The following is a 26,296-nucleotide window of genomic DNA, read 5'->3' as shown; positions in this document are numbered from 1 at the left end:
CTGTACTCCCAGCTACTCGAGAGGCTGATGCAGAAGAATCGCTTGAACCCAAGAGGCGGAGGTTGCAGTAAGCCGAGACCAGGCCACTGCACTCCAGCCTGGGCAACAGAGCGAGACTTCTTTTAAAAAAAAAAAAAAAAATGCATTTCAGTTTCCTCCATGCCTTTTCATGGCTTGATAGCTCATTTCTTTTTAGTGCTGAATAATATTTCATTGTCCAGATGTGCCAGTTTTATTTATCCATTCACCTGAAGGAGATCTTGCTTCCACATTTTGGCAATTATGAATAAAGCTGTTATAAACATCTCTGTACAGCTTTTGAGGTGAATATATTTTCAACTCCTTGGGTAAATACGAAGGAGCACAATTGTTAGCGCATAGGGTAAGACTATGTTTACTTTTGTAAGAAACCATCAACCTGAGGCCGGGCGCGGTGGCTCATGCTTGTAACCCCAGCACTCTGGGAGGCCGAGGCTGGTGGATCACCCGAGGTCAGGAGTTAGAAACTGGCCAGCCTGACCAACATGGCGAAACCACATCTCTACTAAAAATACAGGGCCAGGAGCGGTGGCTCATGTCTGTAATCTCAGCACTTTGGGAGGCCAAGAGGGGTGGATCACAAAGTCAGGAGTTCAAGACCAGACTGACCAATATAGTAAAACTCCCTCTCTACTAAAATTACAAAAAATTAGCTGGGCGCGGTGGCAGGTGCCTGTAATCCCAGCTACTCGAGAGGCTGAGGCAGAATTGCTTGAACCTGGGCAGCAGAGGTTGCAGTCAGCCGAGGTCACGCCACTGCACTCCACCCTGGGTGACAAACTGAGACTCTGTGTCTCAAAATAAATACATACATACATACATAAAATAAAACAAAACAAAATTAGCTGGGCATGGTGGCAGGCACCTGTAATCCCAGCTACTTGGGAGGCTGAGGCGGAAGAATCACTTGGACCTGGGAGGCAGATGTTGCAGTGAGCCAAGATCAGGCAATTGTACTACAGCCTGGGAAGCAAGAGTGAAACTTCCTCTCAAACAAACAAAAAAATGAAGAAAAAAATCGGCCGGGCACGGTGGCTCACGCCTATAATCCCAGCACTTTGTGAAATCGAAATGGGCTTATCACTTGAGGTTGTGAGTTTGAGACCAACTTGACGAACATAGAGAAACCCCATCTTTATTAAAAATACTAAATTAGCTGGGCATGTTGGCACTTGCCTGTAATCCCAGCTACTCAAAAAAAAAAAAAAAAAAAAAAAATCATCAACCTGTTTACCAAAGTGGATTTACCATTTTGTATTTCCATCAGTTCTACATCCTCACCAACATTTAATGTTGTCTTTTGGATTCTGGCCACTCTAATAGGTGCGTAGCAGTATTTGTTGTTCTAATTTGCATTTCCCTAATGACATATGATGTGGAGCATTTTTTTATTTTTATTTTTTTGAGATGGAGTTTTGCTCTTGTTGCCCAGGCTGGAGTGCAATGGAGTGATCTCGGGTGACCGCAACCTCTGCCTCCTGGGTTCAAGCGATTCTCCTCTCAGCCTCCTGAGTAGCTGGGATTACAGGCATGTGCCACCACGCCCAGCTAATTATGTATTTTTAGCAGAGATGGGGTTTCTCCATGTTGGTCAGGCTCATCTCAAACTCCCGACCTCGAGTGATCCGCCCACCTCGGCCTCCCCAAGAGCGGGAATTACAGGCATGAGCCACCGTGCCTGGCCTTTTTTTTATTTTTGAGATGGAGTTTTGTTCTTGTTGCCCAGGCTAGAGTGCAGTGGCACGATCTGGGCTCACTGCAGGCTCCGCCTCCCAGGTTCAAGCGATTCTTCTGCCTCAGCCTCCCAAGTAGCTGGGATTACAGGCATGCGCCACCACACCTGGCTAATTTTGTATTTTTAGTAGAGACAGGGTTTCTCCATGTTGATCAGGCTGGTCTCGAATGCCCGACCTCAGGTAATGTGCTCGCCTTGGCTTCCCAAAGTGCTGGGATTACAGGTGTGAGCCACTGCGCCCGGCCTGATGTAGAGCATCTTTTCATATGTTTATTTCACATCTCTGTATCCTTTTTTGATGATGTGTCCATTAAGGTCTTCGGCCACTATTTTTTTATTTTGAAACAGAGTCTCACGCTGTCGCCCAGGCTGGAGTGCAGTGGCGCGATCTCGGCTCACTGCAAGCTCTGCCTCCCAGGTTCACGCCATTCTCCTGCCTCAGCCTCCTGAGTAGCTGGGACTACAGGTGTCCGCCACCACGCCCAGCTAATTTTTTGTATTTTTAGTAGAGACGGGGTTTCACCATTACCCAGGATGATCTCAATCTCCTGACCTCGTGATCTGCCTGCCTTGGCCTCCCAAAGTGCTGGGATTACAAGCATGAGCCACCGCACCCGGCTCTTTTTTTTTTTTTTTTTTTTTTTAAACGGAGTCTGTCTGTTGACCAGGCTGGAGTGCAGTGGCAGGATCTCAGGTCACTGCAACCTCTACCTCCTGGGTTCCAACAATTCTCCTGCCACAGCATCTCATGGAGCTGGGATTAAAGACATATGCCACCATGCCCGGCTAATTTTTGTATTTTTAGTAGGGACAGGGTTTCACCATGTTGGCCAGGCTGGTCTGGAACTCCCGACCTCACGTGATCTGCCCACCTGGGTGTCCTAAAGTGCTGGGATTACAGGCTAGCACCACTTTTTAATTGAGTTGTTCATTTGCTTGAGTTTTAGGAATTCTTTGTATATTTTGGATAAGTCCTTTATCAGATAGATCTTTTGCAAATATTTTCTTCCAGTATGTGGCTTTTTTTTTTTTTTTGTGATTGAGTCTTGCTCCATCACCCAGGCTGAAGTGCAGTAGTGTGATCTCGGCTCACTGCAACCTCCGCCTCCCAGGTTTGAGCAATTCTCCTGCCTCAGTCTCCTGAGTAGCTGGGATTACAAGCGCCCACTATGATGCCCAGTTAATTTTTTGTATTTTTGGTAGAGATGGGGTTTCACCATGTGGGCCAGGCTGGTCTTGAACTCCTGACTTCAAGTGATCCACCTGCCTTAGCCTCCCAAAGTGCTGGGATTACAGGCGTGAGCCACCACACCTAGCCCTTCTTTTCATTTTCTTGACAGTGTCTTTTGCACAGCAGAAGTTTTCATTTTAATTAAGTCCAGTTTACAATTTTTTCTTTTATAGATCATGTCTTTGGTGTTGTTTCTAAAAAGTCAAGGCTGGCTGGGCATTGTGGCTCACGCCTATAATCCCAGCACTTTGGGAGGCCAAGGTGGGCAGATCAGGTCAGGAGTTCGAGATCAGCCTGGACAACATACTGAAACGCCATCCCTACTAAAAATACACTAATTAGCCGGGTGTGGTGCACATGCCTATAGTCCCAGCTACTCGAGAGGCTGAAGCAGAATCGCTTGAACCTGGGAGGTGGCGGTTGCAGTGAGCAGAGGCCACGCCACTGCACTCCAGCCTGGGTGACAAAGTGAGACTCCGTCTCAAAAAAAAAAAAGTCAAGGCCAACCCCGAGGTCAGGTAAATTTTCTGTTATCTACTAGGTGCTTTACAGCTTTGCATTTTACATTTAGGTCTGTTACCTACTTGGAGTTAATTTCTGTGTCTAGATTCACTTTTTTGCATGTGAATGTCCAGTTGTTCCAACACCATTTTTTTAAAAAGATTCTCTCTCTCCTCTATTCTATTGCTTTTGCTCCTTTGTCAAAGAGCAGTTGACTATATTTATGTGAGTCTATCTCTGGGCTCTATTCTGTTCCACTGATCTATTCTTTCACCAATACTATACTACCAGCTGGGCATGGTGGCTCATGCCTGTAATCCCAGCACTTTGGAGGCAGAGGCCAGGGGATCACCTGAGGTCGGGAGTTCAAGACCAGCATGACCAACATGGTGAAACCTCATCTCTACTAAAAATACAAAATTAGCTGGGCGTGCTGGCACATATCTGTAATCTCAGCTACTTGGGAGGCTGAGGCAGGAGAATCACTTGAACCCACGAAGCGGAGTTTGCAGCGAGCTGAGATTGCACCATTGCACTCCAGCCTGGGCAACAAGAACAAAACTCCGTCTCAAACAAACAAACAAAAACAAACAAAAAAACAGCCAGCCAGGGTGGCTTACGCTATAATCCCAGTACTTTGGGAGGCCGAGGTGGGTGGATCACCTGAGGTCAGGAGTTCAAGACCAGCATGGCCAATGTGGTGAAACCCTGCCTCTACTAAAAATACGCAAAAATTAGCTGGGCATGGTGGCAGGCACCTGTAATCCCAGCTACTTGGGAGGCTGAGGTAGGAGAACTGCTTGAGCCCAGGAGACGGAGGTTGTAGTGAGCCGAGAAAGCACCACTGCACTCCAGCCTGGGCAATAGAGCAAGACTGCATCTCAAAACAACAACAACAAAAATACCACCTTCATTACTGTAGCTTTATAGTAATTCTCAAAATTGGGTAATGTCAGTCCTTCAACTCTCTATTGGATTTTTTTTTTTTCCTTGAGACAGGGTCTCACTCTTGTCACCCAGGCTGGAGTGCAATGGTACTTCCCAGGTCCAAGTGATCCTCCCAGCCTCCCAGGTAGCTGGAACCACAGGCACGTGCCACCATGCCCGGCTAATTTTATTTTTAAATTTTTTGTAGACTGGGTACAGTGACTCATCTGTAATCCCAGCACTTTGGGAAGCCAAGGCAAGAAAATGACTTGAGCTCTGGAGTTGGAGACCAGACTGGGCAACAAAGCGATACCTCGTCTCTACAAAAAAATTTAAAAACTAGCCAGGTGTGGTGGCATGTGCCTGTAGACTCAGCTACTTGGGAGGCTACGAGGTGGGAGGATTGCTTAAGCCAGGGATGTCAAGGCAGCAGTGAGTCAAGATCATGCCACTGCACTCCAAACCTGGGCAACAAAGGGAGACCTTGTCTGAAAACTCAAAAAAAAAAAAAAAAAAAAGTTGCAGACGTGGGGTCTCCCTATGTTGTCCAGGCTGGTCTCAATGATCTTCCAGCTTCGGTCTCCCAAGGTGCTGAGATTACAGGCGTGAGTCACCACATCCAACCAGAATTGACATCTTTACAATACTATCTTCCTACCATGAATGTGAAATACCATTGCATTTATTTAGTTTTTTTTTTTTTCATTCGAGTTTTGTAGTTTTCTTCATATAGATCTTACACATATTTGGATTTATCCTGAAGTATTCCACTTCCTTTTGGTGCTAATGTAAATGGAATTGCTTTTAATTTCAAATTCTACTTGTTCATTACTGGTATACAGGAGAGCAACTGATTTTTCTATTGTAACATTATATCCTGCAACCTTACTATAATCATTTATTAATTCCAGCCAAAGGGTTTCTAAAACTCTTCCAATAAAAATAAAGAAAAAACTCTTTCCAAAACTAGTAACTGCCATTAACTAAAGGTATTCAAAAAGGACTGGAAATAGATGAAATTACCAAAATTCACAAAGTATTTCAAGTGATAACAGCATCCTCAGGTAAGAACTATCCTGAGAATAACACTCATTTCAAAGAACATATCTGTTACTACCCCTTTATTGTACAAATGAGGCAATATATACTTAGTGGCTGGGTTTGCTCTGTAGTCAAACAAATCTGGGTTCAAATTAAGCTCTACAACTTACTAAGTCATAAACTTGGGCAAATTATTTACTCTAAGCCTCAGATTCCTCACCTCTAAAATGCATATTTCTCCTAAGTTTGTAAGGAGAAATAAGGAGGTAATGCTTGAGAAAATTTAACAATTAAAACCTGGAGGCACAGAGAGACAAGTGATATACTCAAGACAAGTTTTGAGTCTCATTATGGGTACATTACAATAAACTATAGCATATTGTAATATAAATATTTCTTTTAGATCTTATGCAACCAATTCATTTTTGAAGTAGTGTATAATTTACACATATACTTGTAACAAATCCTTTAACAGAACACTTATTTTTATGACAATGAATTTTTCCCCTGCATTTGCTTAAATCAAGAAATACTAAAATAGCTAGTTCAACTCCCTAGCTCCCAAATTTCACAGATATAATTACTAGTAAGCACTCAAAATCTTCATTGCTGTGTTCTGGCAAGCTGGAGTTATTTCAAAGATTTCATCCTGCACCATCCTTCAGATGAATAACCTCACTCATCTGGGTTAGTTTGCTTATCTCTTTTTTTTTGAGACAGAGCTTTGCTCGTGTTGCCCAGGCTGGAGAGCAGTGGTGCGATCGCAGCTCACGGCAACTTCCGCCTCCCTGGTTCAAGCAATTCTCCTGCCTCAGCCTCCCGAGTAGCTGGGATTACAGGCATGCACCACCACGCTCGGCTAGTTTTGTATTTTTAGTACAGACGGGGTTTTTCCATGTTGGTCAAGCTGGTCTCAAACTCCCCATATCAGGTGATCCACCCACCTCGGCCTCCCAAAGTGCTGGGATTATAGGTGTGAGCCACTGCGCCCAGCAGTGCTTATATCTTTGTTTGGCTTTTTTTTTTTTTTTTTTTTTTTTTTTGAGAAAGAGTTTCACTCTCGTCGCCCAGGCTGGAGTGCAGTGACGAAATCTTGATTCACTGCAACCTCCGCCTCCCGGGTTCAAGCGATTCTCCTGCCTCAGCCTCCTGGGTAGCTGGGATTACAGGCATCCACCAACACACCCCGCTAATTTTTTGTATTTTTAGTAGAGATGGGGTTTCACCATCTTGGGCAGGCTGGTCTCGAATTCCTTACCTCAGATGATCTGCCCACCTCGACCTCCCAAAGTGCTGGGATTACAGTCGTGAGCCACCAAGCTCAGCTTGCTTATCTCTAAAAAAGGAGAATCCTTTGAGCTGGAACTTAAAAAACTTAAAATCAGGCCGGGCGTGGTGGCTCACGCCTGTAATCCCAGCACTCTGGGAGGCCGAGGTGGGCGGATCACGAGGTCAGGAGTTCGAGACCAGCCTGGCCAATACGGTGAAACCGGTCTCTACTGAAAAATACAAAAATTAGCCAGGTATGGTGGCATGTGTCTGTAGTCCCAGCTACTCGGGAGGCTGAGGCAGGAGAATTGCTGGAACCTGGGAGGTGGAGGTTGCCGTGAGCCGAGATTGCGCCACTGCACTCGAGCCTAGGCGACACAGCAAGACTTGGTATATTAAAAAAAAAAAAAAATTAAAATTAAAATTAAGAAGGAGAGAAGTTGCACTAGTTTTTCCTCAAAGCCCTGTGTGGTCCCCTATCTCTTCCCACCTCCTTGACTGTAGTGCTCCCTAATACTACCTTAAAGTTGGAACTCTGACCAGTACCTGAAATACAGATTTTTTTTTAAAGGGGATTAATTTTTTTTTTTTTTTTTGAGACGGAGTCTTGCTCTGTCGCCAGGGCTGGAGTGCAGTGGCACCATCTCCGCTCACTGCAAGCTCCGCCTCCCGGGTTTACGCCATTCTCCTGCCTCAGCCTCCTGAGTAGCTGGGACTACAGGCGCCCGCCACCACGCCCGGCTAGTTTTTTGTATTTTTAGTAGAGACGGGGTTTCACCGTGTTAGCCAGGATGGTCTCGATCTCCTGACCTCGTGATCCGCCCGTCTCAGCCTCCCAAAGTGCTGGGATTACAGGCTTGAGCCACCGCGCCCGGCCTAAGGGGATTAATTTTATAACACAGAATGTTGTAACTTCTTGTCAGACATCCATTCTCAAATACCAATTCATAGCATGCTCCACCTAGCAAGAAGGCATGGGAGCTCTATGGACTTGTTTAATCCATTCCCAATACAGGCAATATGAAACAGAAGGATAGGTACGGTAAAAATTTTGGACTTCAATAGATAACTTATGCTGACTCATATACTCCTAAAATCAAACCAGAAACATTAAATGCTGAAATAAAACCAACCACAGGTAGTCGGATTCATAGATAGAAAAAAAAAAATTACACAATTTCTACTAGAAGTGAATTTTTAAACTAGTAAAAGAGACAAAATGGGCTAAATTCTTAAATCCTATTCCACTTTACAAACTGACGCATAGCATCCTCCTTGGACTCTTCCTGTGTCCTTTTTACCCACAACACACATTCCCACATATGCACCCCTTAGAAGAACTGATTTCCTGGAAAGACTACTTAGCCAAGTCCTGAGGTAATCTGTCTGACCTGGTGATTCTCTCAGTTAAGGGATGGCTACTCATTTGTCCCTCCTCCCTCCCTTACCACTTTACACATCTCCCTGCTTCATTATGCTCCAGGAAAACAGTATTTATCATTCTAGCTCCAGGATGAGATGAGACATTTCCACTAGACTTCAAAAATACACATCCATCTATCCATCCATCCATTCATCCATTTATATATATAAATAAATGTCAATGACAAAAAATGTTTTTTTCTACAGCAATTGCTAAAAGTCTGGAAAAAAGATCACCTGGAAACCCAAACTCTAGTACTTAGGAATGTGTGAAAAATATCACACCAAGTTTAAAAATAACTCTTTAATCATATGCACATAAGGGGAATAAAGGGCAACACCAGGCTGACTCGGGAGGGGAGCAAGATATTCTCCCTTTGTCCCAGTGTCTGCTTGGCACAGTTCTGAGATCACACAAACAAGTGGGAGTGGGTTGGGAAATAGAATAAGTGAGAGGACTGAAGAGACAAAGGCAAGGGGGGAGAGGCAAGGGCTTGCAGTAGTCTCAATCAGTGGACTCTAACACAGATTCACTCAGCGCAAGGTCCCAGTAGTGTTCAGCCCCATGCTTTTTGAAATGCTCACGAGCCATGTTCTCTGTAGGACACTGTTTAAACTTCATCTCTCCAAAGCTCCGCTCTTTGGCTGTACCCTAGGAAAGAGATATGTAATAAAAATACTTAAATTTCTTATTTAAATCAGATATAATATTCTTTTATAAGACCTAGTAACATCTGTGAGACATGTGCCCAGCTGAACGTGATTTTATGGTAAAAAAAAAAAAAATTGTGACCTCCATTTCCTTGGATATTTGTATAAGTTTTTATGAATTCATATGCATAAGGTTTTTAGATTTTTGAAATGAGGATGAGGAATTCTTTGGTGCCTGGGTGGAACAGCAAGTCAGGAAGAACTATGGAAGGCGGAATGAGATAAACTTATCTCCCACTAGGCCTTCAGGACTAAATTTGGGCCTTCAAAAAGGCCCAAAAAACTATTTATACAAGCAGAAGGCTTTGGGGCCCAGCAACAAAGAACAACTCGGGGTGGGGAACAGAAGAAGAGCAGGTACCAGCAGAGAATTACAACAGAAAAAGACAGTATTGGGCAGAACGGCATTCTTGCCAAAGGCACCAGCAGCAATGGCAGTCATAAAGCACTATCTCAAGAGGCTTTCAGGGAGTAGACTCCAATAAGGAGGCTGGAGCAGAACTTGGCTTATTTCTGAACATGAAAGACAATTCCTGAAAACTAAATTCCTACAACATTAATACTGGTTCTCTAAGAAGCCGGGACTTTTTCAGTAAGTACTCTTCAGAGATAAATAGAAGAAAATTGAAAAGAGATGAGGGAGCTGAGATATGTGAAGATATGGGCGCAGTAGCTCATGCCTATAATCCCAGCACTCTGGGAGGCTGGGATGGGAGGATCAGTCAAGGCTAAGAGTTGGAGACAAGCCTGGACAACATAGTGAGACTGCATTTCTAAAAATTAGCCAGGCACAGTGGTGTGGACCTGAGGTCTCAGATACTTGAGAAGCTGAGACTATAGAATTGCTTGTCCCCAGGAGTTCAAGGCTGCAATGAGCTATGACTACACCGCTGCACACCAGCCTGGGCAACAGAGCAAGACCCTGTCTCTAAAAAAAAAAAAAAAAAAAGGCCGGGCACGGTGGCTCACGCCTGTAATCCCAGCACTCTGGGAGGCCGAGGCGGGTGGATCATGAGGTCAGGAAATCGAGACCATCCTGGCTAACACAGTGAAACCCCGTCTCTATGAAAAAATACAAAAAATTAGCCAGGCGTAGTGGCGGGCGCCTGTGGTCCCAGCTACTCGGGAGGCTGAGGCAGGAGAATGGCATGAACCCGGGAGGCGGAGCTTGCAGTCAGCCAAGATCGTGCCACTGTACTCCAGCACTCCAGCCTGGGCGACAGAGCAAGACTCCGTTTCAAAAAAAAAAAGATTTAAAAAAAAGATAATATGCAGGTGGGAACTTATTAAACAGAGAAACAGATACTACGGTTATTATCAACTCATTTCTATGCATAAATTGAAGAATCTGGGATAAGGCAGAAGGATACATGAAAACCTTTTTTTTAATTTTTATTTTTTGATTGCTTCTTCAGAAGAAAAACTATTAATAGCAATTACCTATAAAGACTGGTCTGAAGAGATCAGAGAGAATAGGAAGAGACCTTTTGTTTTTGAGACACAGTCTCGCACTGTCACCTGGGCTGGAGTGCAATGGCGTCATCTCGGCTCACTGTAACCTCCGCCTCCCGGATTCAAGTGATTCTCCTGCCTCAGTCTCCCAAGTAGCTGCAATTACAGGCACCAGCCACCACACCCAGCTAATTTTTGTATTTTTAGTAGAGATGGGGTTTCACCATGTTGGCCAGGTTGGTCTCAAATTCCTGACCTCGTGATCCGCCCACCTCGGCCTCCCAAAGTGCTGGATTATAGGCGTGAACCACCATGCCCAGCCTGAGACTTTTTCTTTTTTTGTTAAGACAGGGTCGGGCGCGGTGGCTCAAGCCTGTAATCCCAGCACTTTGGGAGGCCGAGACGGGCGGATCACAAGGTCAGGAGATCGAGACCATCCTGGCTAACATGGTGAAACCCCGTCTCTACTAAAAAAATAGAAAAATCTAGCCGGGCAAGGTGGCGGGCACCTGTAGTCCCAGCTACTCCGGAGGCTGAGGCAGGAGAATGGCGGGAACCCGGGAGGCGGAGCTTGCAGTGAGCTGAGATCCGGCCACTGCACTCCAGCCCAGGCCACGGACCGAGACTCCGTCTCAAAAAAAAAAAAAAAAAAAAAAAGACAGGGTCTCACTCTGGTGCCCAGGCTGGAGTGCAGTAGCACAATCACAGCTCACTGCAGCTTCAAACTCCCAAGCTGAAGGAATCCTCCCACCTCAGCTTCTCAAGTAGCTGGGACTACAAGCAGACACCACCAGGCCTGGCTAATTTTTGTATTTTTTGTAGAGACGGGGTTTCCCCATGTTGTCCAGGCTGGTCTTGAACTCCTGAGCTCAAGTGATCCAACCACTTCATCCTCTCAAAGTGCTGGGATTATAGGCATAAGCCACTGTGCTGGGTCTCAGTAAGTACTCTTCAGTATAATTAGAATTGTTTTTTTTAATCTTAATAAACATTTACTACTTTTGTAATAACATACCGCTTTTATAATAAAGAATTCATTAACAGAAACAAGCACATTTTAGTGCTTGCTTCAGCAGCACATATACTAGAAATAAGTACATTTTAAAAATAGAAGATATATGGCCAGGCGTGGTGACTCATGCCTGTAATCCTAGCACTTTGGGAGGCCAAGGTGGTCGGATTACCTGAGGTCGGGAGTTCGAGACCAGCTTGACCAACATGACGAAACCCCGTCTCTATTAAAAATACAAAATTAGCCAGGCGTGGTGGCTCATGTCTGTAATCCCACCTACTCAGGAGGTTGAGGCAGGAGAATCGCTTGAACCCAAGAGGCAGTGGTTGTGGTGAGGTGAGATTGCACCATTGCACTCCAGTCTGGGCAACAAGGGCAAAACTCTGTCCAAAAAAAAAAAAAAAAAATGCGGGTGCTGGGCACAGTGGCTCATGCCTGTAATCCCAGCACTCTGGGAGGCCAAGGCAGGTGTTATCACCTGAGGTCGAGAGTTTGAGACCAGCCTGAGCAACATGGAGAAACCCCATCTCTACTAAAAATACAAAACTTAGTTGGGCATGGCGGCGTATGCCTGTAATCCGAGCTACTTGGGAGGCTGAGGCAGGAGAACTGCTTGAACCCGGGAGGTAAAGGTTGCGGTGAGCCGAGATCACGCCATTGCACTCCACCCTGGGCAACAGAGCAACAAGAGCAAAACTCTGTACCCTCTACCCACTCCCAAAAAAGATATACATGTACTATACCTAAAAGCAAACATGAAAACATTAATACTGGTTTTAATACTGGTTCTCTAAGAAGCCTTCAAGGATTAAAGAACTAGATAACCATAAAAAATATTCCACTTGAAGAGTGATTTAGTCACATTTTATGAAGCACTGTCACACAATTATCTAATTTCATTCTCAAAAAATTGACAATATAGACAGCAAATCGTATCCACATTTTATAGCTAAGGCAACAGATTTGACATTAAGTGTCTTGCCCAGATTACACAGCTAATAAGCAGCACTGCCTAGCCTCCTAACTTTATATTCTTAAGTCTCATACTTCCTTCACTATATCCAAAGGTAAATCCCACAGCAATTCATTCCCCTTTTTCCAAGTCTCATATTCATGACTGTAAAATAAACAATTTCCAGTAGAGAATTTGTATTCCTGCTACCAGCAGCACTGTCCACACACTTCCCCAGATAGCATATACTAAATACTCATCAATTTAACTAAACAGATGATCAGGAAGAATTTATTGCCAACCATTTAAAAATGGATTCCAAAAAGAAACATAAATTATTTAAGGGATTATTCACTGATTAGATCTTACATTCCATTGCTCTACTTAAATAGTATAAATAATCAGGAGTTGGCTAAAGTTTTACAATGTTTTACAAAGGATCACCTACCTCCCAGACTAGTACACATTTGTTGGTTTTCTTCACAGCTTCCTCATCAGATTCCTCATCATCTGGAAGAGAAATCTTGTTATAGACTTAGACTTGAGATTCAGGTTCTAAAGAAACAATATTCACGTCTAACCAAACTCTCTTAAATATTGTCACCCTTTTTATGTGTTGGACCAAATGTTTTATTTTCTGTTGCACTTTATTTTCCCCAAATTAGACTTGAAGCTCCAAGCAAAAAGGAATATTAATTGATACAATTAGCATTTACTTAGCACTTGTTATAATCAAGAGCTGTAACAGGTACTGGGAATAAGGAAATAAAAGACAAGCAATCAAGAATAAAAACTTGTCCTAGGCACTCTGGGAGGCAGGCTTCAGATGTCAACATCATTTATTACTCTCAAAAAACTTTCGCCCAATGGAGGAGGAAGGCAGATATACCAAATCAAAATTATCAGCCAGTGTGGTGGCTCACGCCTATAATCCTAGCACTTTGGGAGGCTAAGGTGAGCGGATCACTTGAAGTCTAGAGTTTCAGACCAGCCTAGCCAACATGGTGAAACTTCATCTCTACTAAAAACACAAAAATTAGCCAGCCGTGGTGGCGGGTGCCTGTAATCCCAGCTTCTCAGGAGGCCGAGGCAGGAGAATCACTTGAACCTGGGAAGTGGAAATTGCTGTGAACCAAGATGGTGCCACTGCACTCCAGCCTGGGCAACAGAGCAAAAACTCCATCTCAAAAAAAAAAAAAAAAAAAAAATGCACGTGTAAAACAAAATAAAATATACACCTATTACAAAAAAGTACTTTAAATACTTCAAGGACAAAAAGTCAGGAAGGCTAGTTAGGTAAAGTTAAGAAAAGGCTCTCTGTAGATTTTATTTTTTATTCTTGGGTCTCTTAAGATGAACTCTCTGCAGATTTTATTTATATTTTTATTTTTTTGAGACAGAGTCTCACTCTGTCGCTCAGGCTGGAGTGCAGTGGTACAATCTTGGCTCACTGCAACCTCCGCTTCCCCCATTCAAATGCTTCTCCTGCCTAGGCCTCCCGAGTAGCTGGGGTTACAGGCACACACTGCCATGCCCAGCTCATTTTTGTATTTTTTAGTAGAGACGGGATTTCACCATGTCAGGCTGGTCTCAAACTCCTGACTTCAGGTGATCCACCCGCCTCGGCCTCCCAAAGTGTTGGGATTACAGGCATGAGCCACCACGCCCGGCCTCTCTGCAGATTTTAAATGCTAATCCAGGTCTTCAAAGATGAGAATGAACACTAATGGAAGTATGATGGCCAGAAGCATGTCAGATATAGATAGTCCTTGACTTAGAATTTTTTGCCTTGAGAACAGTGTGAAAGTGATAAATATTTAGTAGAAAATGTACTTCAAATTTTAAATGTTGAGATTTTCCTGGGCTAGCAATATGCAGTAAAATACTCTTACATGAGATAAAAATAGGCTTTGTGTAAGATGATTTTGCCCAGCTGTAGGCTAATCTAAGTATTCTGAGAAAGTATAAGGAAGGCTAGCCTAAGTTATGTCCTAAGTATCAGATGTATTAAATGCATTTTTTTTTTTTTGAGATGGAGTCTCGCTCTGTTGCCCAGGCTGGAGTGCAGTGGTGCGATCATGGCTTGCTGCAACCTCTGCCTCCCAGGTTCAAGCGATTCTCCTGCCTCAGCCTCCTGAGTAGCTAGGATTACAGAGGCCCACCACCACGCCCCGAATTTTTGTGTTTTTAGTAGAGACGGGGTTTCACCATGTTGGCCAGGCTGGTTACGAACTCCAGACCTCAAATGATCTGCTTTCCTTGGCCTCCGAAAGTGCTGGGATTATAGGTGTGAGCCACTGCTTGGCCTTAAATGCATCTTTGACTTAACGATATTTTCAACTTATCTTAGGTTTACTGGAACTAACCCCATTATAAGTTGAGGAGCATATGTGTGAGCATGTACATGTATACGTATATGTATGTGTGTATGTATACATATATAACAGGCAAAAGAAAAAGTAGTTTGATAGGCCGGGCGCAGTGGCTCAAGCCTGTAATCCCAGCACTTTGGGAGGCCGAGACGGGCGGATCACAAGGTCAGGAGATCGAGACCATCCTGGCAAACATGGTGAAACCCCGTCTCTACTAAAAAAAATACAAAAAACTAGCCGGGCGAGGTGGCGGGCGCCTGTAGTCCCAGCTACTCGGGAGGCTGAGGCAGGAGAATGATGTAAACCCGAAGGTGGAGCTTGCAGTGAGCTGAGATCCGGCCACTGCACTCCAGCCTGGGCAACAGGGCGAGACTCTGTCTCAAAAAAAAAAAAAAAAAGAAAAAGTAGTTTGATCAAAGCAGAGCTTTTTTGACCTGAAAATCTTTTTGCCTTCAATCCTTAAAAAAAAAAAAATCAAATAATAATATAACATAGACACTGTACACATGAATGTATAGCTTACTGGATTTCCTTTTTCTTTTTTTTCTGAGACAGGGTCTCATTCTGTCACTCAGGCTGGACTGCAGTGGCACAATCACAGCTTACTGCAGCCTTGACCTCCCTAAGCTCAAGTGATCCTCCCACCTCAGCTTCCTGAGTAGCTGGGAATACAGGCGTGTGCCACCACACCCAGCAAATTTTTGTACTTTTTGTAGAGATGGGGTTTCACCACGTTGTTTGCCCAGGCTGGTCTCAAACTCCTGGCCTCAGGCAATCTGCCCGCCTCAGTCTCCCAAAGTGCTAGGATTACAGGCAGGAGCCACCATGCCTAGCTGCTTGCTGAATTTTCAAATACTGAATAAATTCATATAACCAGTACTCAGATCCAGGACAGACACAGAAACCAGAGGGTAGAAAAGCCTTAAATGATAGGCAAAAAAAAAAAAAAAAAAAAGCTTTACCATTCATGCATATAATAATATAGTAAATATTATATGAATGTCTAGGAGGCTCAAAGTCTAAATGGGTCTTTCTTAAATTCCTGAACACTATCTAGTGTTAGCAAGAGTGTCACAGGGAGGGAATAAAATGAGTGGACAGATGCACCATCCCCACCTCCCACAGCTCTCCCACTTAATCCCCTCGAACCCCCATTCACCATCTCCCTTCGTGTTAGATGTCTGTTCATCCCACTTTATCCGATGCAGCATAAGACGCTTAAATTTCTTCTGGGCCTTGGGGCCTGGAAACAGAGAAGAAGAATTTTGCCAGAACTGTGGAAGATGACGGGTTAGAAAGAACCTCTGAGCTCAGACATTAATGTGGTAGTTGAAGCAATCCCAGGAGCACATCTTAGGGCCTTCTATTCCAATAAACACAGAAGCAGTAACCTAGCGTATTATATCAGGTATGGCACTAAAATACTATCTTTTTCTCCTTTCTCCCCACAATGCTAATCACTCTAAGCCCAGGGTTGTCTGGGGACAGTCTCCCTCAAGTTTTTCAGACTCACCCCCTTCCACTACTACCACGTTGACATCCTTGTGCAGTACCACCACCCCTGTCAGGTACAGTTGCCCAGCATTGGCTTCAATCTTGAACTTCTTGGCTGGGTTGCTCAAATTTCGAACTCTGGAGAAGGGAAAGTTTAGTTATGTCTTCCATTTTAGCATCAGCAGCTGCCTGAATGGAGTGGCAAGTAGAGATGAATCCCAAATGGTTTCCTCTCTATAAACAAAGGCCTCTGGAGTAAACAAATAGATGAATGCTTAAAAGGTAGAGTTGATGAGTCTAGAAATATTTCCACACTCTTATATTTCTTCAAAGTCTAGCACTTTACATTACACAATAGCAGGTAACCAAAGTTTACTCTAAGAATCAGGGAGAGGTATTTACTATTATCCAAAAATGCTTATAATCTCATTGTTCTTGACAATGTAAAGACCTACAGACTTTTTGTCCTCTTGACCCTTAGACCCTCATAATATAGGATTACTCGGCTGGGCACAGTGGCTCACACCTGTAATCCCAGCACTTTGGGAGGCCAAAGTGGGCAGATCACGAGGTCAGGAGTTCGAGACCAGCCTGGCCAACATGGTGAAACCCCATCTCTACTAAAAACACAAAAATTAGCCAGGCGTGGGGGTGCATGCCTGTAATCCTAGCTACTCAGGAGGCTGAGGCAGGAGAATCACTTGAACATGGGAGGCAGAGGCTGCAGTGTGCCGAGATTGTGCCATTGCACTCCTGCCTGGGGAACAAGACTGAAACTCCGTCTCAAATAAATAAATAAACAAATGAAATATATATAGGATCATTATATAGGCATGAAAATTTTCTAGGGGGATATGTGAAAAACGGTTAATAGCAATTACCTAAAGAGAGTGGTTCTAAGGAATCAGAGAAAAGAAAGGAGACATTCTGAGTAAGTGTTCTTCTGTATTGTCAGATAATTTTTTAAATCTTAATAAACATTCACTACTTTTGTAATAATGTACTTTTATAATAAAGAACTAGTTAATAGAAATAAGCACATTTTAAAAATAGAATATAAACATGTACTCAACATAAAAAAATAAAAACATTAAATCAACATAAAGGTAGAAAAATATTTACAACATATAAAATGCATTTTGGAGTGAGGATGAAACACAGCAATACATCAGGGTAAGGATATAACTACTGAGGAAAGAAAATTTGTAATGCTTCCATGGATGTTGGAAGCAAACTCAGACCATTTGAAAAAAAAGATGAAAAAAAAAAAAAAAAAGAAATAGGATGATATTTTACAGTCCTCAAAGGACATACAATCTCTAGTTCATATCTTGGCCTGAACAAGTATATTGATTTGTTCATTTTTTCAGAACTAATATTCTGGTAAAAAAAGAAGACTTCAGAGGGAAGACTTGCATAACCATAAACATAAGTCATTAACCCTCGCTATTTTACAAGATTTACTAGCTCTTGATCCACACTAGGGTCATTAAAAGAGAGTAGGAACTGGTGTCAGGTATGCTTTTAGGCCACAGTGATTCTGCCTTAAGCACTTGGAAAACGTTTTAGTAATTCTAAGGTGAAGGTCAGCCCAGTATGGACACCTACCTATATACAGATATGTGTACCCCCTGTGAAATGTCTTCTTTAAGCTTTTTAATTTTCTTGACCTTTCTCTGTTCTGCTGTGAGTTTTCGGGCAGCGTTGGCCTCTTCATGCGCTCTGTCGTGACAGGAAGGACATCCACAAGTGAGAAAGGCATTGAAGATCAGAGGCAGGGCTGAGGGAAAGAGAGAGCAACGGAGAACTCTCCCCTCCCTCCAAATATGGATCCCCCAGAAGAGTTTGGGAAAGGTCCTTGCCCGGGGTTTCCACCCAATCCCATGGCACTTACTTCTGTCTTTTTGCCATCTGAGCTCTGACATGGGCTTCTACCTTCGTGGGGTCTTGAACAGCTTCTGTTCCTAATACTCGCATCAAATTAGAAATTCTCACTGCAGTGAAGAGAGGACAGCAGTCAATCTTTGAAGTCACTTCTCCAGATAACAAGAGTAACTTGTTATCTCTTCTACACCAATTCATATTATTTACCTATTTCAAATCTCTGCTTCTAAACTCACTTCCTCCTATAACTACTACCTTGAAAATCTCACCCAATCACTTCAGCATTTGCAGAAGTTCACAAAATTAAGTTGAAGATTGGTACTTATCACAGCATCTAGTGAAAGAGCTTATACATAACAGTCCTCAGTCAAAATATTGCTGAACGAGAATGTAACTACAGGGGCAAGTTCTTTATCCTGCACTTTCATTGTAAAAATTAAAACATTAAGAATTATGTACATAAAAAGTCTATGCAAATACTGCAACTACTATCTCCATGAATTTCAAGACCTGTATTCTTCCAGGAAAACCAGAGTGTTGTATGATCAGTATGCTTAAAAATAAGCCTTAAATGGCTTCTATAATGAATGTGTTGACCTATCTTAATATGAAAAGATGGTAGAACACTTGGAGAAAAAAGACCCGAAGAATGTTTCTTAGAAACAGAAATCACTCAAACATAGAGTTAAGACATAAACTTGCCACTCTTTTTAACAGCAGAGATCACTAAGAGATGTACCTTTGGGTTCTGGAGGAGGCATCAGGCCCAGCCTGACTTTTTCTTGTAGTTCCTTCTGTGCTTCCCTCCTTGTTTGTCTCCGAAGTTTTTTCTGTTCCTTCTTGGTAAGATATACTCCCAGAGTAACTGGTGTGTCATTGTCAACTGTCAGGGCAGAGATTAGTATACCAAAGCAATAAGAAAAAAAAAAAATATATATATATATATATATATATATATTATTCCCCCCACTCTGTCACCCAGGCTAGAGTGCAATGGCGCAATCTCGGCTCACTGCAGCCTCTGCCTCCTGGGTTCAAGTAATTCTCCTGCCTCAGCCTCCCGAGTAGCTAGGATTACAGGCACACGTCACCATGCCTGACTAATGTTTATATTTTTACTAGAGACGGGGTTTCAACATGTTGGCCAGGCATAAGCCACCATGCCTGGACAGCAATAAGAATATTAAAGAGACCTAGGTAAATATCAATATCATTAAAAGAAACTTTAGGCTGGACGCAGTGGCTTATGCCTGTAATTCTAGCACCTTGGTAGGCCAAGGTGGGAGGATTGCTTGAGCCCAAGAGTTCCAGACCAGCCTGGACAACCAAGTGAGACCCAACTCTATTATAAACATTGTATGTAAAAAATATATTGAGGCCAGGTGCAGTGGCTCATGCCTGTAATACCAGCACTTTGGGAGGCAGGGGCGGGCAGATCACAAGGTCAAGAGATCGAGACCAGCCTTGCCAACATGGTGAAACCCCGACTCCACTAAAAATACAAATATTAGCTGGGCATGGTGGCACACACCTGTAGTCCCAGCTACTCGGGAGGCTGAGGCAGGAGAATCACTTGAATCCAGGAGGCAGAGGTTGCAGTGAGCTGAGATTGCGCCACTGCACTCTAGCCTGGTGATAGAGCAAGACTCCATCTCAAAAACAAATATGTGTGTGTGTCTGTGTGTGTACATATATATATAAACTTTAAATAGAAAATGGAGAAAACTCGTTAATAAGGGATCAGTAAGATTAAAATCAGTTCAGGCCTGGTGCCCGGCAGTATGCTTTTAAAAAATATTCTTATCTTTGTTTTTTTTTTTTTTTGAGATGGAGTCTCGCTCTGTTGCCCAGACTGGGGTACAGTGGTGCAATCTCGGATCACTGCACGCTCTGCCTCCCAGGTTCATGCCATTCTCTTGCCTCAGCCTCCTGAGTAGCTGGGACTACAGGCACCCACCACCATGCCTGTTTAATTTTTGCATTTTTAGTAGAGACGGAGTTTTACCTTGTTAGCTAGAGGTCTCAATTTCCTGACCTCATGATCCGCCCGCCTTGGCCTCCCAAAGTGCTGGGATTACAGGCGTGAGCCACCGCGCCCGATCGTTTCTCGCTCTGTCACCCAGGCTTGAGTGCAGTGGCACGATCTCGGCTCACTGAAACCTCTGCCTTCCGGGTTCAGGCGATTCTCCTGCCTCTGCCTCCCAAGCAGCTGGGACTTCAGGCACGCACCACCCTCTCCCCGATAATTTTTGTATTTTTAGTAGAGACAGGGTTTCACCATATTGGCCAGGCTTGTCTCAAACTCCTGAGCTCATAATCCACCTGCCTCAGCCTCCCAAAGTGCTGGGATTACAGGCGTGAGCCACCACACCCAGCCTCTTTCTTAAGTAGTGTTCTTAGTTGTTTTTCTTTAAGCTGTTAAACCCCCTCATTCAATGATACCTGGCAAATGTAAAAAACAAAATTAGGGCCAGGTGCAGTAGCTCACGCCTGTAAACCCAGCACTTTGGGAGGCTGAGGTGGGAGGATAACTTGAGGTCAGGAGTTCAAGACCAGCATGACCAACATGACAAAACCCTGTCTCTACTAAAAGTACAAAAACTAGCCAGGTGTGGTGGTGGGAACCTATACTCCCAGCTACTTGGGAGGCTGAGGCAGGAAAATCGTTTAAACCTAGCGGGGGAGTGAAGGTTATAGTGAATGAGTGAATGGAGATCGCGCCATAGCACTCCAGTCTGGGTGACAAAAGTGAAACTCCATCTCAAAAAAAAAAAAACAAAGCAACTTTGTTTCCCAGTTTCAACTTTGGGAAACTAACAAAAAGTCCTTTGGAGTTAGCATCCCTCACAGTGGGCAGTGGAACAAATCGCATCTAATAATACACCAACCCAAGAATTTAGCTCTTGCATTTGCATTTAACTGTGGATGCCACGACAACATGTGGTTCTATAAAAGGAGCAAGCTGAGGGCTGCTTCCTAGGAACAACCAGGGAACTGTAAATGTAAAGCTTCATGAAATTTTTGGGGTTCTTTTTTTTTTATTGAGACAAGATCTGGCAGTATCACCCAGGCTGGAGTGCAGCAGCGTCATCTCAGCTCACTGCAACTTCTACCTCCCAGGCTCAAGCCATCCTCCACACCTCAGCCTCCCAAGAGGCTGGGACTATAGATGCACACCACCACGTCTGCCTGATTTTATTTTTTGTAGAGATGGGGTTTTGCTATGTTGCCCAGATCTGGAACTCCTGAGCTCAAGCAATCTGCCCACCTCAGCCTCCCAAAGTGCAGTGATTATAGGCATGAGACACCATACCCAGCCAAATTTTTTTTCCTTGAGATGGGTCTCACTGTGTTGCCCAGACTGGTCTTGAATTCTTGGCCTCAAGCGATCCTCCTGCCTTGGCCTCCCAAAGTGTTTGGATTAGAGGCATGAGCCACCATGCTTGGCTGTCTCATGAAATTCTAAGCACAGGAATATGCACTTAAAATGTATGTTCACTGGTCAAACTACAAACTATTGTTAGGAAAAAAACTGAATTAAAAAAAAGAATTACACATGGATAGTGGCTACTGTATTGAACAGCACAGATAGAGAACATGTTCATCACTGTATAAATTTCCAGTGGATAATGCTGCTATAGAGATTTGATTCAGGAATTTATACATTACCTGGAGGATTGAGCTGGGCTGGATGTTCAACAAGATTTGTGATTCCAAAATAATCTTCTCTCTTGGGATTTTCCTCTGTACTAAAATTGTAGGAAGGAAAGAAAACGCGATATGTGGGTAGAGATGATTCTAAGAGAGGTGTCTCAGAAATACAATGAAAAAATCCATTCTCCATAATGGGTTCTTGTGCTTGATATACCTAAAATAGCATTTATGTACCTAAAATATATAATTCAATTACACATAATTTTTACAATGAGAAAACTGAGTCCCTCTATGGTTGAACACACTCTCCACAGCAGTCATTCCCAGCCTTTTTTCTACCATGCCACAGCTGATAGATGCTATGTTCTCTCATTAGTGACAATAAGTCCCTGGAACAGTGGCTGGCAAAAAATGGGCAAGGAAAGGCTAAGATAAAATCTACTAAAGCCATGTATCAGAATGATGGAGCAGGGCCAGGCGCAGTGGCTTATGCCTATAATCCCAGCACTTTGGGACACCAAGGCAGGTGAATTACCTAAGGTCAGGAGTTTGAGACCAGCTTGGCCAAACAGTGAAACCCTTCTCTACTAAAAATATAAAAACTGGCCAGGTGTGGTGGTATTTGCCTGTAGTACTGGATACTCAGGAGGCTGAGCTAGGAGAATCGCTTCAACCCAGGAGACAGAGGTTGCAGTGAGCCGAGATCGTGTCACTGCACTCCCAGCTCAGACAACAGAGTGAGACTCTGTCTTTAAAAAAACAAAAACAGGCCGGGAGTGGTGGCTCAAGCCTGTAATCCCAGCACTTTGGGAGGCCGAGACGGGTGGATCATGAGGTCAGGAGATCGAGACCATCCTGGCTAACACGGTGAAACCCCGTCTCTACTAAAAAAATACAAAAAACTAGCCGGGTGTGGTGGTGGGCACCTATATAGTTCCAGCTACTCGGGAGGCTGAGGCAGGAGAATGGCGTAAACCCGGGAGGCGGAGCTTGCAGTGAGCTGAGATCCGACCACTGCACTCCAGCCTGGGCGACAGAGTGAGACTCTGTCTCAAAAATAAATTAATTAATTAATTAATTAATTAAAAAACAAACAAACAAACAAAAAACACCGGGCGTAGTGACTCATGCCTGTAATCCCAGCACTTTAGGAGGCTGAGGCGGGTGGATCACCTGAGGTCGAGAGTTCAAGACCAGTCTGACCAACATGGAGAAACCCGTCCCTACTAAAAACACAAAAAATTAGCCAGGCGTGGTGGCGCATGCCTGTAATCTCAGCTACTTGGGAGGCTGAGGCAGGAGAATCACTTGAACCTGTCAGGCGGAGGTTGCAATGAGCCAAGATTGCGCCACTGAACTCCAGTCTGGGCAATAAGAGCGAAACTCTGTCTCAGACAGAAAAAAAAAAAAAAAAAAAGAATGATGGCGCAGATACATTTAAAGCTCCTCAAATGTGTCTTATATCCTTTTTTTTTTGAGACAGAGTTTCACTCTGTTGTCCAGGCTAGAGTGCAGTGGTCATGATCATAGCTAACTGCAGCACAGACACTCCTGGGCTCAAGTGATTCTCTCACATCAGCCTCCTGGGTAGCCAAGCCACTATGCCCAGTTACTTCTTTTTTCTTTTTTAATTTTTATACAAATGAGGTCTCACCATATTGCCCAAGCTGGTCTTTAACTCCTGGGCTCAAGCAATCCTTCAGCCCTCAGCCTCCAAAAGTGCTGGAAATAACAGGTGTCAGCCACCAAGCCCAGCCTTATAAGATATATTTACAATTATCTTGCCTACCAACTAATAATCCTTGCTCTATCACAATGAGATCTTTAGGAAATGTAAACACCTATAATATGTAGCAAAAGAACGTAATTAAGGAAAATAATGCTAAAAACAGGCAACAATGTGTAACAGAGCAAAAATAATTACAGACTTTGCTTTTGTAGATTATTTGTGTCCCTGGTTATCCTACATTAACCCCAAAAGCTAAAAACAACCTATATGATACATCACTTACAAATGCAGGAGCTTGGCCTGGTGCAGTGGCTCATGCCTGTAATCCTAACACTTTGGGAGGCTAAGGCAGGCAGATCACCTGAGGTCAGGAGTTTCAGACCCACCTGGCCAACATGGCAAAACCCTCTCTCTACCAAAAATACAAAAAGCAGACAGGCGTGGTGGTGCACACCTGTAGTCCCAGCTACTCGGGAGGCTGAGGTTCAAGGAGAATCTCTTGAACCCGGGAGGTGGAGGTTGCAGTGAGCTGAGATCATGACGCTGTACTCTAGCCTGGGTGACAGAGCAAGACTCCCTCTCAAAATAAACAAAACAAAACAAAACAAAAAACATAGGAGCTTGTGTAGTTAGTTATCTTTCTTGGATTTTAAAATTTTAATTAATGAATGAGTACCATCCTTCCCACTAGCTTTACTAAAAGGTATTAACTTGAATCTTAAACTCAGCTGATTAAAAACTGTTCTTTTTAAAAAGGTACTAAAACAAACTCACAGATCAAAGCCATTGGGAATTATGTAAGAGTCCCACCACTCAATTTCAGGAATATCTCCTTCCTTTAGCTCCTTCTTAGGAGCAATGAGGGCAAGCCTAGTCGAAGTATGGATGCCTGTTTTTCGAGCTGCTTGTGAAATCTCTGCCTGCAGCTTCTCCAGTTGAGCCTAAAAACAAGATAATCCAAGACAGAAAGATAAATTGGAATGACAGAAAACAGAATTTGTAGAATCTCAATTTTATTTTGTTTTTGTTTTTGAGATGGAGTTTCGCTCTGTTGCCCAGGCTGGAGTACAATGGCATGGTCTTGGCTAACAGCAACCTCCGCCTCCCAGGTTCAAGCCATTTTCCTGCCTAAGCCTCCAGAGTAGCTGGGATTACAGGCATTGGCCCCCAACCCCAGCTAATTTTCTATTTTTAGTAGAGAAGGGGTTTCTCCATGTTGGTCAGCCTGGTCTCAAACTCCCGACCTCAGGTGATCTACCTGCCTCGGCCTCCCAAAGTGCTGGGATTACAGGCATGAGCCACTGTGTGGGGCCAGATTCCCAATTTTTTTTTTTTTTTTTTTTTTTTTGAGACGGAGTCTGGCTCTGTCACCCAGGCTGGAGTGCAGTGGTGCCATCTTGGCTCACTGTAAGCTCCACCTCCCAGGTTCACGCTATTCTCCTGCCTCAACCTCCCAAGTAGCTGGGACTATAGGCGTCCGCCATCATGCCTGGCTAATTATTTTGTATTTTTAGTAGAGAAGGAGTTTCACTGTGTTAGCCAGGATGGTCTCAATTTCCTGACCTCGTGATCCGCCCACCTCGGCCTCCCAAAGTGCTGGGATTTTAGGCGTGAGTCACGACGCCTGGCCAATAATCCCAAATTTTAAAACATTTCCCCTTTGAACTCTTTACACCTAATGCAACAAGTTCATTCTGAAAGTTTAGAAAGGAGTTGTTCTGCTTTATTTTATCATTTATTTAGTTCATTTACATAGATCCTCACCTTCGTCCTCTCCCTTCACTCCACAGTATATGCCTACAGTAAATACACAGAAATAGAATTTTATGAAAACCTCACTTTGAGAGGATAAAAAGAAGGCAAAGGTCATTCAATATACAATCAATTCAACTCTCCAGGTGTACTGTCTGCAGGAAATTTTAACTCCAGGCAAGTCTTCCTCAGTCAGTCAGAATGTTTCAGATTGTTTCCCTCCACTTAGTTGTATGTGAAGAATTTTCAAACTCAATTTAATAATATTTCCACTTATGTAGAAACTAATTAGGAAGTAAAATCTGCTTAAAATTTTTTTTTTGAGACGGAGTTTTGTTCTTTCGCTCAGGCAGGAGTGTAGTAGTGCGATCTTGGCTCACTGCAACCTCCACCTTCTAATTTCAAGTGATTCTCCTGCCTCAGCCTCCTAAGTAGTTAGGATTACAGGCGCCTGCCACCACGCTCGGCTAATTTTTGTATTTTTAGTAGAGGCAGGGTTTCACCATGTTGGGCAGGCTGGTCTCGAACACCTGACCTTGTGATACACCCACCTCGGCCTCCCAAAGCGCTGGGATTACAGGCTTAAGCTACCTCCGTCCGGCATATTTTCAAATTATTCATTGCTTTGAATCAGGGGTCCCCAACCCACCAGTCTGTGGCCTTTTAGGAACTGGGCTGTATAGCAGGAGGTGAGCAGCAGGAAAACCAACAAAGTTTCATCTGTACTTACAATTGCTCCCTATTACCTGTATTATGGTCTGAGCTCCACCTCCTGTCAGATCCACGGTGGCATTAGATTCTCATAGGTGAGCGAACCCTATTGTGAACTGCACATGCGAGGGGGCTGTGTTGCACATTCCTTATGAGAATCTAAGGCCTGATGATCTGTCACTGTCTCCCATCACACCCAGATGGGACCATCTCAGCAGGAAAACAAACTCAAGGCTCCCAATGATTTTAGATTATGGTGAGTTACATAATTATTTCATCATATATTAAAATAAAATAATAATAGAAGTCAGCACAGTGGCTGACACCTGTAATCCCAGCACTTTGGGAGGTCAAGGCAGGCAGACCACAAGGTCAGGAGTTTAAGATCAGCTGGGCCAACACAGTGAA

At 43.7% G+C, this 26,296-nt stretch overlaps 1 protein-coding gene across 2 annotated transcripts in view; it reads right to left on the bottom strand.

Moving 5' to 3' along the window:
• Nucleotides 1-8,454: 8,454 nt before the first annotated feature.
• The window catches only part of PRPF3 (pre-mRNA processing factor 3), a 33,015-nt gene continuing 15,173 nt past the window's right edge, over nt 8,455-26,296 (bottom strand). For both annotated transcript variants that reach the window (XM_023213587.1, XM_023213588.1), the window contains 9 exons: nt 24,200-24,366; nt 21,712-21,791; nt 18,782-18,925; nt 18,053-18,152; nt 17,767-17,880; nt 16,178-16,296; nt 15,824-15,907; nt 12,741-12,802; nt 8,455-8,817 (listed from right to left, as the gene is read on the bottom strand). In XM_023213587.1, the coding sequence (XP_023069355.1) occupies nt 8,671-8,817; nt 12,741-12,802; nt 15,824-15,907; nt 16,178-16,296; nt 17,767-17,880; nt 18,053-18,152; nt 18,782-18,925; nt 21,712-21,791; nt 24,200-24,366 (1,017 nt within the window). In that variant the 3' untranslated portion in view covers nt 8,455-8,670. The remainder of the gene's footprint in view (nt 8,818-12,740; nt 12,803-15,823; nt 15,908-16,177; nt 16,297-17,766; nt 17,881-18,052; nt 18,153-18,781; nt 18,926-21,711; nt 21,792-24,199; nt 24,367-26,296) is intronic.

This window comes from Piliocolobus tephrosceles, chromosome 1, assembly GCF_002776525.5.
Source record: "Piliocolobus tephrosceles isolate RC106 chromosome 1, ASM277652v3, whole genome shotgun sequence".
Lineage (NCBI taxonomy): Eukaryota > Metazoa > Chordata > Mammalia > Primates > Cercopithecidae > Piliocolobus > Piliocolobus tephrosceles.
This window is presented reverse-complemented; position numbering and strand designations above follow the sequence as displayed.